The 16,786-nt window shown below is 40.9% G+C and overlaps 2 protein-coding genes across 2 annotated transcripts; both read left to right on the top strand.

Moving 5' to 3' along the window:
• Positions 1-447: 447 nt before the first annotated feature.
• Positions 448-2,863, top strand: THITE_2118341 (uncharacterized protein). Its single transcript, XM_003655021.1, has one exon. It carries the CDS (start codon positions 804-806, stop codon positions 2,481-2,483), a length of 1,680 nt encoding a protein of 559 aa, XP_003655069.1. The 5' UTR covers positions 448-803; the 3' UTR covers positions 2,484-2,863.
• Positions 2,864-16,325: 13,462 nt separating this feature from the next.
• Positions 16,326-16,562, top strand: THITE_2052694 (uncharacterized protein; the record flags this gene model as incomplete). Its single annotated transcript, XM_003655020.1, has 2 exons — positions 16,326-16,412; positions 16,458-16,562. Coding segments are annotated over 2 exons (192 nt in total), but the record flags the coding sequence as incomplete, so codon positions are not given.
• Between the last annotated feature and the right edge of the window lie 224 nt (positions 16,563-16,786).

The raw sequence follows: 16,786 nt of genomic DNA, 5'->3' as shown, positions 1-16,786 counted from the left end.
TTTCCCATTCGTTAAGTACCTGGTAGTTTGCCAAAAGCCAAAACCCCATCAAACCATTAAATCTCCGTTTCCACAATGGAATTCTGTTTCCGGTTCCCAGTTCTTGCCCATATCCTGAAGACTTGTAATAATCTCCCTCCACCACTCATCGCAGCAGGCAACAAGAGTCAGAAGTCTCACCTACTACGAATACTTTCAGCAGGATCCCGTCGTGAAGTACGGAATACTAACACTCACCAAGCCAGCAGTAGGCTCGTTCAAAAATCTAGACGACTCCTTTAATTCCTTTGGTCCCTTTGACCTGCCAATCTACCACAGTAACGTCTGAAGAGGAATAAATACCTTAGGGTCTCGACAATTGAACAAATTGCATGGCGAGAACTCCACCAAACGAAGTATCTCAGGGTTAGGGCTGGCCGAAGCTTGGCAGCCCGCCAAGCTTGCCCCGCGGTGGGCGGCGGCGGGTTGCACGGTGGGGAACGGGGAACAAACCCAAAGCATCGATCAGCTGCCGGTTGCCGGTGCTGAGTTTTCTGCAACCAACTCCGAGGCGCAACCGCATCTCACCGTGGCGACGCCAGCGCCGTTCACGATCGCACTGCATCTCGTATCGACGCCCTCTTGCGCCCGTGATTCCCCTGCCGACAAAGCGACTTCCGCAACCGGCGACCCGAGTGCGGCGGCCTCGGTGCGGCCGTTGAAGGCGAAGGATTGTTGAAGCGGGGGGGCCAAGGACTCGAACTGAAAGATTGAAGACTGCGAAGAGAGTTGATGGATTGGGGCATACTGAGGCTTCCAACACGATGACCGGTCCCGGGGCCCCAGCAGGCGCCGTCGGCGACGCGGCCAAGCCTGCGCTTGTCTTGGAAAACCTGCCGCCCGAGATCATCGCGCTCATCTTCGATTTTCTGCTCCCGCAGCCGCCAGAGATCGGCGAGACCCGCCCCGTCGGCTACAGACAGCTGATGGCCGAAGAGCCCTGGTTCGACTTCACGCGATGCCGTCGCGGCCTCCACAGCCTCTGCCGCGTATCGCGCCGCATGAGCGAGATGGCCCGCCCGCTGCTCTACCGCGTCGTGGCCATCTGGAACGAGCGATCGATGCTTCTCTTCCTGCGCACCCTCTACAACAAGCCCCACTACGGTCTCTGGACCCGCTATCTGTCGTGCCACATCACCCTCACGCGCGAGTCGGTCATCCGCGAGTTTCGCCAGCTGCTCACCCTCCACCTGCCCAGCTTTGAGCCGGCCCCGGTGACGAGCGTGCTCACCAGCGCGGCAAGGGACTTCATACACATGCTCGGCCAATTCCTTCCACACATGGTCGTCAGCGAAGGCGACCTGGACCACGTGCCTCAGGCGCTGCTGTGCTTCATCCTCATGTACCTCACCAAGCTCGAGACTCTCCTCTTGCAGGTTCCCATCAGCGACGATCACCAGGAGTACGACGTGTTCTGCTCGCAGGTCGCCCAAATCAAGGCCCTCTTCGACTCGGAACCCTATGCTGCTCCTTTCCAGAACATCCACACGCTCCTCCTGCAGGGCGACCCCGAGCTTCTGGCCCATTTCGAAGAGGACGACTGCGATTGCGAGATCCCCGAAGTCTGGGGCGCCCAGCCGCGCCGCTACGCCCTTCTCTTTGCCAGCCTGCCCAAGCTCTCCACGCTCGAGGTCAGCAGCGACGACGGCGTGTGGTGCTGCTTGCCCGACGAGCACCGGTCCTCGCACGAAAGCAGCGGCGACGACCCGCCACCTCCCTTCCTGGCCAACATCCGCCACATCTTCCTCCACGACAGCGCGGCCTACCCGTCGGACATGTACCACCTCCTGCGGAACGCGCCCCAGCTCGAGTCGCTGTACCTGGCGTCGCGGCTCGACGACGACCCGCTGCGCGAGCCGGTCGAGGACGACAGCGCCAACGCGCACCCGGAGGCGCTGGACATCGCGCTCTCGCAGCACGCCAAGCACCTGCGTGCGCTCGACGTCAGCTGGCAGGACCTGCACGGCTTCGAGAGCCTGGTGGGGCCCGACGGCCGCCTGACGTCGCTGGCGCACATGGGCGAGCTGACGTCGCTGTGCGTGCAGATGGCGCTGCTGTACGGGTCGCCGCCGGCGGCCGTGCCCGGCGAGTCGGCGCCGCTCGTCGATTTGCTGCCGCCGAACCTGGTCGACCTCACGCTGGAGGACTGGTGGTGGACCAACGCGGCCCAGCTCCGCGACATGCCCGACTGGACTCTCGAGGACAACGTGCGCCACTACCAGGCCCAGCACGACTACCGCGTCGCCGCCCTGCGCACCCTGACCCAGTTCGCCCGCGACGTGCGCACCCGCCTGCGCCGCCTCAAGAAGGTCGTGCTGCTGTGCCGGATCCCCTGGACCTGGGTCCTCGAGGGCGCGGTCGAGCTCGACTTCCACTTCGAGCACGTCAAGAGCCTGTTCCTGGAGCAGGGGGTGCAGTTCTCGGTCACCTCCGACGAGGTTTGAGTTTTATGCAGTACACTACTTACACTAGTGTAGTACGGCGCGAAGGGGGGAAGCGGGGGGGGAAGAATGGACATCGAGAGCGTATTCCGCACACACATACCGCAGTTGTTGCTCTGGTAGTGCATACGAGGAAATGGATGGTGGGGGAAAGGCGAAGACGCGTCACCAGACCCCTCCGCGATGTAACTGTTCGAACCAGGATGTACCTACCTTATGTACATACAATGTACTAGGGGTTGGCAGCCCGCTTCGCGGGCTACGCGCAGCCATTTCAATCCTTTTTCTTGGCAGTGCTACAACCACCCACTTTTCCTATAACCACCCACTTTTTCCATACCTACGCACCCACCTTTTCCAGCGTATACGACATTCATCCCACAGAACCGCGTATATCCGTTGCGACTCAGCTTGGCGACGTATTCGTAAGCATTTACTAATCCGTTACCTCTTTTCTAGGCTTTTCCCAGGCAATTAGAGCAAGTCTAACGGGTATATAGAAGCCGACTATACATCGGAGCAGAATCGCCGCGCCTAGAAGACAGAAACCTAGGTCCTATACCGACTAAACCGACTAAACGAACTGTTCGATAACTATATCGTATATCGCCGACTAAGTCAATCAATGTAACTATATATATACTAGCTTAATCGCTATATATAAATAGCGATTTTTAACAACTATTAGATGCCTTCTACACTTTTGGATAACGAAGTGGACTCGCCTCTACTATCCGTCGAAGTAGACGAAGATGTCTAATATAGCGATACTCTCTACGAGCCGTTTACATCTATATTGATTACTATAGCGATAGACGTATAAGGGGAAGATAACGAAGCTAAAGATATAGCTATAGAAACGTAAAGAGAGGGGAACGAAGGTAGTGAAATAAAGGTCCTAGCGAGTATCCTTATAAAGAACGTTATCCTTAAGGCTATATAAAACTTTCCTAAGCCTATAAAGTATATATAGGACCTATTGAAGTTTAAGGTATATAGCAATCTATAATAACAATAGGACATTAACACTAATATACCTATAGGCGGTCTATAATATCTACTTATAGACGGATCCTTATAACCTAGATAAGTACTATAATATCAACTTCGACTATACAACTAATCTTAAATCTCTACTAATATAAATTATAGGCAACGATCCTAATAACGGCGAATATAAGTATTGCAATAAAGGTCTAGGCCTATATATAAACTACGTTGTATTGTAGAATAATATAGGTAATAGCTACTACGCTAGCTACTACTACAACTTAGGTAGTACTAGGTATAGCTATTTTAAAGGAAGTAGTAAGTATAGTCCTCCTAATATATCTATAATATACTTTGTAGCTAATATATATATAACAGAGTTAGAGATACTTTGTAAACGCTATATTATAAAGGATTTAACCCCCCCCCCTCCCCCTCCACCCCCCCCTTAGCCGATATCTAAGCTATATAAGTATTATACTACACCTATAAAGTGTAAATTGGAGCTCGAAGTAGTTATCTCCTCTAAACGTTTATACCCTACAACGGATATATTATCTTCCGTTAGCTCCTAACAATTTAACGACCTATATATACTTTTATAGTCTACTCCCTATACGATAGTAGCTCCTACTATATACCCTATTTTAAGAGATAAGTTTATACCCCTTGTCTATAATAGTCGTTATAGGGCTAGAGAGAAGGCTATACACCTATTAAATGACGACCTTGCTATATCTACCTATTATAGCTTATATTACCTAAGAGAGGATAGACGCTACACTATATATAGCGAACTTACAAGCCCTATTAAACGCGTTAACCGCTATATCGAGCTTATTCGCAAGCTCTTTCTATACCTATCTATAAAAGAAGAGTAGACCTTTGTAGAAGCTCTTAGAGATATAGCTAACCTACTTGATATATCTACAACGGATAAACTACGAAGGAAGGAGATATAATTGGCGAACGTAAGTTATAACGAATCTACTTGATAGGTCTATAAAGGATATACTATAGAGGAGAGAAACGTATTTACTAGCTATAGATATAAAGCATTATATACCTAGAGTATAAGAATCTAGAATAGCGTTATATATATAGAATATAGGAATCTAGAATAGCGTTGTATACCTTGGCTACAATAGCGTTGTACACCTAGACTATAGGAATCTAAAATAGCGTTATATACCTTAGCTATAATGGCGTTATACACTTAGACTATAGGAATTTAAAATGGCGTTTAATATAGGTATAAAGCATTAGTTAGTATATAGTACACCTTGACTACAATAATCTATAATAGCGTTTAATAACAGTATTATAATATTAGTACCTCTAGGTATACAATGTTTATAAGCTTTCTACCCTACCCCCTTAAATCCAATAAGTATATATAAACATTATAAACATCTATAACCTAAGATATAGCTATATAAAACTGGCTATAAGAAAATATAGGCTCTTAAGAATCGACACTAATATAAGAAAAAGACTACCTCTAAGACTTATTAATAGTTATTGCAAAGTAGAGGCGAACTAGAAACTACCTATAAACAATAATATAAGGAAAGTCCTCCTCTAAAGAACTTAACTTAATCTTTAGAATTATCTACAACTGCCTAGTAAAGTCACCTATTAAGATTCGCCTTTTAATAATAGACGAAGCAAACTAAGTTACAACTAGCCAAGTCCTATTATAGAGTTTACTACTAGGGTCAAGGTTTCAAAGTAAAAGAATAGGGGCTCCAACCTTCAAAGTTAGGATAGTAGGTGGAATAGAAGCAAAGTCTAAAGAAAATAAAAAATCAGGAGACAATATAGGAGCGTTAAGATCTTTGCTATTAAGAGGGTTTTCCACCTTATTGACAGAGAGATACTGAGTTTCCTAACCTAGAACTAAAGAAATAATAGCTACGTTGATAGAACTTATAGTCGTATTACAAAGGCAAAGAATCGCTTAGCTTATAAATACTGTTGAGTCTATTATAGTATATTTAAGCAAGTATATAAGATAGACCTAATCAACTAACTACTCCTATATAGAATAGAGTATAAAAGGGGGGAGAGGATCAATAGAGCTATAGAAGTAAGGATTGTAACTTAGATCCTATAACCAATTTATAAAAGTATAGTTATTAGCATTAGCTCCCTACACTCGTATATTCTCTATTAATCTCTAGACCTATAGCTAAGGCTAAATAGGCGAGTTCTATAAATAGGCTTAAACAATGTAATACCTATCACTATTGCAAATAATAGGCAAGATTTATATAAAGTCCCCCCCTAGTATAACTAGAACTCCTCTAAATAGGCTATTACAATTGTAAATGTCTTACAATATATAATCTATAGCTTTAAAGCAGTAGCGATACTACATTGGAACCTCGTCCTAGATAATAAGCTTAGTATATTGCAAAAGAGTTGTAAGCTAAGTGTTCTTCTAGACTATATAAGTACTAGCGTCTATAATGTCAATTAGAATCTTGAAACAGCTATAAGAAGTGTAGCTACTATCGAGAAGGAGAGCTACAATGTTGGAAGAAGCAATATAAAGGACGATATACCCTTATAAAGAGAAGAAAGAAGAGAGACAACAATATAAAAAGGTTTTACTAGTCCTGCTAGCGCCTTAAATAAAAAAATAGGCCATTTCAAAGTGTAAGTCGACTATAGCTATAATCTCTATAAAAAGAGCTATTTGGCCAACGTTTAACTAAGATCGAATATTTATAAAGAAGGCCTCCTACTATTGACGGTTATAACTAAGCTTCGCCTATAATAGAGGATTCCACTTTATATTCTCTTAGCGGTGACGAATAGCTAGTAAACCAAAGTCGGCTAAATACTTATCGCTATTAGCTAGTAGCTAATTCAACAAAAAGAGCCTAAAGTCGAAATATAGTTCTTCCAAGTCTAGTAGGACATCTGTAATACACTTAAGGCAATATAGAAGATTATTATAAAAGGAATTACAAAATCGTAACTATAGTGCTACTAGGTCTACAATGTCGCTAGCAAAGAGGCTAATAGCAAAAAGCTTATAAAGGGTATACCCTATTTACCAGTTTATAGCCTTATCGAAATATATAATCTAGCTTTAGTCAAAGTCGAGTAGGCTAGCTATAATATATATAGCTTAAAAGGTAGGATATTTATAGCTATTTACAGTCTATAAATAAGTAAACGACTAAGCGCTAGGGACTAAACAAAGAAGAAGACAAAGAAAATACCGCTCACCTATAGAAGGAGGAACGTAGTATATACGTCTAATAGCAGTGCTATAGACATAGGGCTTCTACTCCTATAACCGCTTGTCCTAGACAAAGTATAAAGGAAAATCAATATAGAGGATATTATAAGTATCCTTATAGGCTACGTTGTAAGTAAGGAATGCTTCTAGCTCTATAGTTCTACGTTCTAACGCTTCTACAAGCTCCTTAGGAGTACTATTTGCCTAGAAAACAATATATTGCTAATGCTTAAGATAGACTAGAAGGCGATAAACAGGGGGGAACTCGTAATAGATATAAAATTCGAAGAGCTATATAACCGCCTCTACTAGGCTAATGTACTAACATTGCAAATAGGTATTAACCTTATTAAGCTAGTTACTTACAAAGAGTTAAACTATCGACTAATCAGTCCCCTTATAAATATACTTATATATATACTTAATAGACTTTATAGATATATAAATCTCTATATTAATATAGGTAGTATACTTATAAGAGAGATAAAGGTTATAAAGTATAACCTAACGGTTGTCAAGTTGTACCTCGTAGCTATTGACCTTATAAGTAACTGTTTGCCCAATGTCTCGATAGCAATAGATAGGATATCTATTTTCTAGGATAACAGTCTCCTCTATAAACGTCTTTAGAAAGTACTTTAAATAGTTCGTAACCTCTATACATAGGTTACGAACTATATAAAGAGAGGTAGAGTTATCTAAACTATATAGCCTATAAATTATATTGCTTATAATAATAGCCTACAACTAGCTATTAGGATCCTCCGCTTTTATTAAAAGCTTAGCCTAGATAACGTGGTCAACGTTAGTAAGCGTAAGAAACAGATATATAGACTCTCGTAAAAGGAAAAGCAAGATATAGCGGTATAGGAGCCTACACTTCTAGTATTCAATAGTCTAAATAATACCTATAAACTTACTAAACAGGTTGCTATACTAAAGCTTATAAAGGATAGCTTAGCACTTAAGCTCAAAGATATAGCCAACAATGTTAAGGTGGTCTACTATAGTCTAGCCTAGAAGAAGCTCTTACTAGATCTCTACCTAGTTTAGGTTAACTATAACTATAATAAATAGAGTAGGATAACCTAGCTTATAGACGATAGCTATTAAATCCTAATAGCACTAAGCAATAAAGTGTAGGCCCCTAATATAGCTTATAGGTAGGACAATTCGCTACCTAAGCTTATAAATATCGCTATTACCTAGTTGTAGCTAGTCCTATACTCCTTAGTATAGTTCTATATATAGTTCCTTCTAGTTGTTATAAATCTAATATAGCTTTTATTAATCGTTTATAGCCTAGAGGTCTACTAAGAACTACTAGAATAACTAGTGAAAAAGGAAAGGCGTTTAGCTATAACCTATATAAAGATATAATAGGTATTGACACTACTGCTTAAACTTAATATTTAGTTGAGTATAGCCCTACCCTTGGCTATTATAGAGCTATAAGCTCTGATAAAAGCTAGGATCTCCAAATAGAAATATCAAAGGATAGGCCAACGGGAGATAGGCAAGGTGATATAGGTAAATGTAGTGCTAGGCCTATATAGAGCCGTTGTCTAAATGGCGTATAAGGACAATATTGTAAAAATTAGGCTTTGAATTCTCCTCTAGAATAAGAATAGCTACTTTATCTGCTATTAGTAGGTTTTTACAACGACAGTTGTAACTATAGCTATAATCTGTAATTAAACGTAATTAAAGTATAATCGCAACTTATAATATAGCTAGGCTCTAAAGAAAGTACTTCTTTATAATTAAGTAGATACAAATAAAGGGGTTATATCGATAGAGAAAGTCTATAAAGTGTAATATAAAATTGTGATCGAAGTCTATAAAGAAGAAAGTTCGGTATATAATAGTAGCCTATAGATTATAAAAAAAAGCTAAGTATACCGAAGAGGCTCTTTAGGCACCTCTATAAGAGGGCTAGCAGTATAGTATAGGGCGCTATAGATTTGAAAATCTATAGGCCTACTACTATGAACATTGTATATAGTTTGATTTATAGAAATGGAAGTGAATATAAAAGTCGAATTATAACGACGAAGATAATTACGAAAATAGGACCTTTAAAGATCTTATATATACAATAGGTAGTCGAGGAAGTCTAGAAGGCAGTAGCTTAGTAGGAAAGAAACGTCGCTTTATAGGCAATAGAAGCTAAATATAGGATTTATAGCTATAGAATTCTATAGTACTAAAGAATATTAGCTAAAAAAGAAGATATAACAAATATATAAATATACACTAAGACGCTTATCTATCTAATATAATATATTATATTCGGTATACTCGATATCTATTAGGCTAAGATTATATAATACAACGGTTATACTACCTAAATATAGGTTAGCAACAGTCTATAAAGCACTAATAAAGAGAGCAATATAACCTATAAGAGGCAACTAGCTAGTTAGAATAAGAGGTTCTATAGCATTGTACTATATATCGTATAGCGTATTATAGGCTAGGAAACGACAATGCCAATAATAGGTAGTAATATAGGAAATATAAAAAATATAAGGAGCCCTATTAAAACGGGTACGAAACTTAGAAAGTAGCTTATATTAATAGCAACGACCGTAGAACGTAGTCTATAAACTAGGGGGGCGTCGAATAGAAGGCATTTTAGCAATAGGAAGCTTAAACGTAACTGAACAAAAAGGAGAAAAGGAAGAGAGAAAGGAAGAGCAAAAGGAGTAGAAAAGAGGAAAAGGGGTAGCAACAAGGGTATAATAGGGGTATAAGCGAAGTAGGGAAAGGAGGAAAAGAGGTAGAACAGGGGAGGAAGTATATAAGCCAATAGGAGGGGAGCGCGAAAATCACTAATAGGCCTATACCCTATAATAGTTATTTGTTAAGCCTAAAGAGGAGGAGTATAAAGGCAAATAGGTAAGGAGCAGTAACAATTAGTTAAGGAATACCCCCGTTTTATAGCTAAATGGAGGATCGTACTACCTGCCCAGTTCTATAGTATATATATTAGATGCCTCGCATTGCATTGTATAGATTTAGGATAGTTAGGAACTCTCATTTTCGACTGCGCCGTCGGCCACGATCTTAAGTGGTTAGCGCGGTGGTTTGCGGATACTACACTAAGGGCGAATACACAGTAAGCTGGGTCAGTCAAGTCACCGAGGCACAAATCAGGGGGGTATTCGGGTCATAACACACGCTGTCTACAGAGTACCAACGTATGTTCTTTATTAGCGAACAGGGACATATTGCCTAATGCTAGTCAAAAACACGAGCAAACGAGCAAACGCAGTGAGCCACGAAACAGCCCCCCACTACTGTATAACTAATCGTCTCAAGTTTTCGCTGATGCCGCGCCATTTATGTACGGATACAGATCCCGGAAAGCATTTGCCGTCCCGGGGCTTGCCCGGAGGCCCCTTAACGTTCCCGCAGTATATCCGGAGGCACGCAGGGGCGACCTATTTTTGTCTGGACGGTCAGTTACACGTGTATCCGATATCTGCTATGGGAGGGACCTTGCGAGGCTGACAAAATGTTGGGCGGGTGTGGTGGGGGAAGGGGAAGAAGGGGGGGAGGGAAAGGGAAAGCGGGCCAAGGGCTTGCCGCAAAGCGAAAGAGTAACGTTACTTGTATTCTTCTTCCTTCCTGTTTTACCCCCTTCTTCTTTTGATGGCCATTGGTTAAGGGAAGATGTCAAAAATTCTGCAGGAGGCACAGCGGGGACTGCTCAGGAATCGTGGGCGAAGATCAACGAGACAGCCGATCTTCGTCGGAGAGCTGTGGTCTAGGTTCTTTCGAAGGTGTTGTTACCTACCTTCACAGCAGGCACGGCCGGCGGATTATGCAGTAAGTTAGGTAGTTACTCGAGGGCCAAAGGAAAAGTGGGTATTTTCGCAGCCCTCTCTTCTTCCAGAAGAGAGGGGCACAAAATTGCTGGACACCCCAAAAAAACTGGACACCTCCACACCCATTTTTGTATGTGATCGCGTCCTAGTACAAGGTATCGTAATTCGCAACCATATCAATTCGACCACCCTACAAATGCGTAGGATAGCTTAAAAAGCTCAAAAACGTAATAAAATTCGATCTAGATCAAATTGAAATATACTTATATAATACAAGGCTAGCTTATATACCTTAACTACACGCCCCAACTGCTCCCCTAACTATACACCTCTAACTGCCACCTATTTACTATAAGGCAGCTAAACCTATAGATACTGGCTCGCTATTGCTATCTAGGCATATCTATATATATAGCGAACTATTACGATCCTCCCTAGCCGTAGATTCTTAGTATTAAGCTTCCTACGCTATATACTTCCTCGCCTTACGTACCTACCACTTTACAATAAGCTTGTTGATCCTATTGTAGGCCAGTTGGCGAGCGCCTTCGCCGTTATAAGCGCCTTCGCCGTTGTAAACGCCTTCGCCGTTGTAAGTGCTTTTATATAGTAGAGGCGAATTAGTATCATCGTCGGTATTATCGTCAGCATCATCGTCGTTAGATTATATCTAGGAGAGGCTATTATCTTCGTTGGTAAATAGCTCCTATTTATCGTCTACTTAGATATAGCGCTACGTTGGCTCTAGCTCTAGCATTGGGAAATCGTATAGCGGTTGCTCTAGCCTATAGGTATCCGGTTTTTCGCCTATTATATCGATGAAGAAGAAGGGCTTAGATAGAGGATCCTCGCTATACTATATATTAAAGATTAAACGATCGTTAGGGTTAAGAGGTATAATGTCGTTAGTCTAGCTAGTCTTTTTAAGGAATTCTTCGAAGGTTGCTATCTATAGGCGGCCATTGCCTATAACCTTGTTGCTTAGTATCCTTTTCTACTCTATCCATTCTTTTTTAAGCTCCTTTTCCTTAGTATATACGATGTTCTTCATTGCTTTACGAGATTCTTTAGTAATAGCCTCTACGTATCTTTAATTACGAATAGCTTGTATATAGTAGATATTTTCGATAGATACACTAGTGATAATAGCGCTAGATAGCTGGATTAAACGACCCTTAGCTCGCTTTACAATGTATAATACTAGCCGTTGTTTATTCTCGGCTATAAATATAGTAAAGTGCTTCTATATAAGCTAACCTTCTTATATTATAGTAGCGATATCTTTAATATAATAGCGCGTTGGGGAGCTAAATATATCGTTGTACTTGGTTTAGAGGCGTTCAACGCCTTTGGTAGCCGACTCCTAGCGATTTTGCTTTAGAAGCAACGAAGGATATACTACACTGTTGGCCTAGATATCAGTATCTTCGAGTAGGGCGATATAGATAGAACGGTTTAATGGCTATATCCCTGACTTTAAGAAGCTAAAGATGATCCTATTCTTTATAAAGCCTATATAAACTATTTTCTAGTTATATATTAGAACTAGTGATAGGTTTGGCTCTAGGCAAGGCAACTAACTTAGAGGTTCTCAATGAACTATATATATATAAAGGTTATTTTGTCCTAGCGAATTACTTAGCGAAGGTGCATTTGATATACCTTCTTAATATATTGGAACACGCCTATATCCATTGGCTACGTCTTATACATTGAATACAGTAGTAGAAAGATAATAATAATATTGTATATAAGGTAGTATTTATAGATATCCAACGTATAGTGCCCTAAGAAGCTATCTATTATCAATAGGCGGTAGATATAATCCTTAGGCTATATATTGTTCTACTTAGATTCTACTATATCGTTAAAGCTCTAAAAGTTGTATACACTATAGCTAAACCACTCTTTAAACGTAAGCTTATATACCTAAACAATAGGATAGTATTAGAAGGAGTGCTTATTAAAGTGCTAGATCCAATTGGCTATAATGTCGTAGTTATTGAACGCCGTTTCCAAGGCGTTGAAGCGTATATCGCTATCAAGGCCGTCGATGTCCTAGTTCTCGTTTAGCTACTGCTTGAAAATACTGTATATAGGGATAGCTTTGCCAATAGTATTAGTATAGCCAATTAGGGTTATCGACTCCCTATTATAGAGGTTAGAGAGCTCTAGCTAAGAAAATAGTATAGTAAATAGATAATAGACCCTTAGTATTAAGGAACAACCTCTAACCTTCTTATTCTTCTTCGTCTTAATAGCTAGGATCTAGAACTTTCTATTTAATATCGCTAGGCAGTAGCCTATCTCGTCGACGTTCTAACAACTAGCTACTATAATATTGTATTTTTTAATAGTATCTTCGTAGTAGTCGAAGAACTTGTTCAACGTATCGATCTATTGCTAAGTAGATAGTTGTATAGCCTCTACTAACTTCCTACTCGTTGTAAAGTATATAGGATGATCGAATTGCCAATATACCTACTAGGCGTGGCTAATAAAGCCTATAGGAGGAATACGATATACCTATAGACGATTTGTAGTATCCTCGATAAGATCCTAGGTAGGCAAGGATCCTAAGGTAGATAGCTACTCTGTATATATATCGAGGGCACTGTCTTCTATATCCGTAAGCGTATATAGCCACCTAGCGATACGATAGGTATTTAGTGCTAGCGAGCTAGTATTACAAAGAGCTTTAAGATATATAGCGATCTACGATTTACTATAGCTAAACCGCTTAGCCATAATACGAAGAGAAGGCATCGTACAGCCATTGGCCTTGCCTCGAAGGTAGTTGGCATAGTAGTGTATAAGTACGTTGTTGAGCTAGCGGGCAGCGCGTATACTACGCGGTTTAGGCGAGAGGTTCAAAGATCTAGGTATGTTAAAACACTATAAAAAACATTACCACTTACAAGTTGACTAGCGGCAATAGCTTCAAATTAATGCGGTTGACGCGGTTGTGATCCCCCGTGCTAGGACGCGTTCGTATACAAAATTAGGTAGGGAGGTGTCCAGTTTTTTTAGGGTGTCTGTTATAGACCGGGCTATACCCGGGCTAGGTATATAGGGCTACGCTTAGGATCCACAGTGGTCCTAGGACGGACCCGCGGCGGGCCTATAGCGGGCCCGCCTTACGCCTAGAATAACATCGGTCCGAGCCCCCTATACACGAGCCCCTAAAAACTCTATACGCGAAGGCTGTAACTTATACTTCTCCTTTTCTCTCCTTAAGGTAGTTGAATAGAACATCGTACGCTTATCTACAGACGCTATAAGGCTAGTACATTATAGTTCAACTACCTTCATATAGATAGAGCAACTTCTGCTCCTAGGCGTAGATAGAAGTAGTATACTGGATGTACCGACGTCGACGCTAAGTAGGCCAAACTCCAATATAAATAATCCTAGCCCCTCGTAGGCCTCGAACCTAGAATAGGTCCGCGAACATCTTCAACTTCTATAGGAGATAATAGCCCACTAGAACACGACTATCGAGGAACTCTATATAGCCTAGGCTACTATAGCTTATAAGCTCTATATAGCCTAGGCTACTATAGCCTATATTATAAACATCTCTGTAGTAGCTAATACCCTAGCCTCAATAGCCCCTAATATATAGTGGAAGCGCCTGCTAGTAGGATAGCCCTTCGACGGGAAAAAGGAGCTCTTCGCTATCTAGAGAGCTATAATAATATACGTTCTAGAAGCGGACTAGGACTTTATTAGAGGCCCCTACAAGCAATAGGTTTTCATTTAGGGAAACCTTAGCTAGGGGGTCCAGTCCAAGGTCGTGGCCTACTATAAGTCTAGAGGCCCCTTTAACGATTATAACCTATATATATTCCTTAGATACTTTATAACGATCTATATAGACCTATATAAGTAGGTTATAGCTCTAATAGAGTTGGACTTACTTCGCTAGGGGGATAACAAGCCGTTCTTCTCTTTCCTTATTCGCTTTAAGGCGAAGCTATTGAAGGCTAGAGGACTTAAGTGGTCTAACGAGCTATAGCTTATTAGGCTACAACGATGCCTCTCTCTAAAATTGAAGTATATCGTAGTTGGACGGGGGGTCCTATAAGACGACTATACTATAGTGGTCGAAAGGTACTATAAGATCGCTACCGACTTAGAGGCCCTCCGCTTAGAGGGAAGATAGTAGCGACCTAGAGGTAAACGGCCTAAGCCCAATATAGATGTAGAGAAGGATATAGAAAGAGATATACTAATAACTGGGATTAATACGACCTATACTGCCTTTGCCTAGAGGGGAGCTAATAAAGGTTATAAAGGGAGGTAGTAGCGGAATAGAGGAAAGCGAGGCGCTAATGCGCTATAGGCGAAGTAGGTAAGCGACGAAGTGTATATAATACACTAATAGGCTAGAGCCTATATCCGTTGTAGATACTAAGGTCACTTTGTAGCTACCTATCCCTTTGCCCTAGCTAAGAGGCTAGCTCCTTAGGTCGATATTAATAAGTTAGAGGCTAAGGAATAGGCGGAGGAGGACTCCTCCTCTAAGGAGGAGGAGGGAAAAGAGTAGCCCCTATACAAAGTCTTGTATAGGGGCTAAAAGGACCTAACTACTTATAGAACGAGTTTATAGAGATTAGAGAGAGAATAGATAAACTACTTTTCCTTATTCTAGTCTTTCTAAACTCCTTTAGCTTTATAAATATATAAGTAGATAGTAGGTATTAGAGCTATAGAGCTATTAGTAAGAAGGTATATTAGAGGTTAAAGATCGAATAGACGAGCTTATCGACCCTCTATACCCTAGGCGTTGTTGTCAAAGGAGTATAAATTATAAAGAAGATTATATATATCGTCTATGTTACAATGGATATCGATAGATAGATAAGCGTTGCTATATTCTATATAGTCCTAGGGCTAGCCTATAACGTTATTTTAGGGCTCCCTTAGATAAACTACTATAGAATTACACTAGACTTTATTAATAGGGTCTTTATTATTAACTTATAAAGAGGACTATAGATATATAAGTGCTCCTTATATAGAAAAGAGACTAATACTACTCTAATTATAGGTATAATGTTTATAGGCCTAGCCTATAGGGTATAGAGGAAGAAGTTGGAAGGGACCTAGGATACGTTCCTTATCACTAATATTTATAAGATAACTACTATTCTAGGAGTAGCTATCTTTTAGCCCAAGGCCAACCTAGACTCGAAGGTCGCTCTACTAGAGGAGCTATATAACTTCGTCAACCTCTTTGACAAAGAGAAGGCGAACGGCCTACCTCCCTATCGAGGGGAAGCTAACTATTATATCCGTCTTAAGACGAGCTTAGATAGGAAGCTTCTTAAGCTCCTTTAAGGACCTTTGTACAATATACTAAGGGACTACCTCCTAGAGATTTAGAAGTAGGTTATAGACCTAATAGATAAAAGATAGATCTAAGTAAACTCTTTATTGGTAGTCGCCCTAGTCCTCCTTATAAAGAAGCTAAAAGGAGGATAAAGGTTCTATATAGACTACTAAGCTTTGAACAAGATTATTAAGTAAGACCGATATCCGCTCCTCCTAATTAAAGAGACTCTTTGGTCCTTAGCTAGGGCTAAATAGCTTATAAAGCTAGACGTTAAAGCTATATTCTATTATATCTAGATAGCTAAGGGGGATAAATATCTTACTACGTTTTATATAAGGTTTAGACTATTTAAGTAGCTAGTCTACCCCTTTAGGCTTATAGATACTTCTATAACGTTCTAAAGATATATTAACAACGCCTTTAGTCTAACGTTAGAAGACTATATAATAGTATACCTTAACAATATCTTAGTATACTTAAGTAGAAGTTGGAAGGATTATATAAGGAAGGTATATAAAGTCCTCTAAAGACTAAGGGACGTAGGTCTTAACCTAGACCTTAAGAAATATACGTTTATAGTAAAGGAAGTCAAGTACCTAAGGTATATTATAGAGGTAGGAGTCTATATCTATCCTAACCCTAAGAAGATCAAGGCTATTTATAAGTAGGAGGCGCCTTATAGGGTCTAAGGAGTATAGAGCTTCCTTAGATTCGTTAATTTCTATTGCAACTTTATCTTTAACTTCTTTAAGAAGGTAGCCCTATTGATATACCTTACTTATAAGAATATTCCTTTCTATTAGAGCAAAAAGGAATAGGACGCCTTCAATATATTTAAAGCTACGTTTATATTAGAGCTAATCCTCGTCTAGTAGGATCCTAAGAGGGAGAC

This window comes from Thermothielavioides terrestris, chromosome 4, assembly GCF_000226115.1.
Source record: "Thermothielavioides terrestris NRRL 8126 chromosome 4, complete sequence".
Taxonomy (NCBI): Eukaryota; Fungi; Ascomycota; class Sordariomycetes; order Sordariales; family Chaetomiaceae; genus Thermothielavioides; species Thermothielavioides terrestris.
Note: the sequence above shows the minus strand (reverse complement) of the source record. Positions and strands in the feature narration are given on the sequence as shown.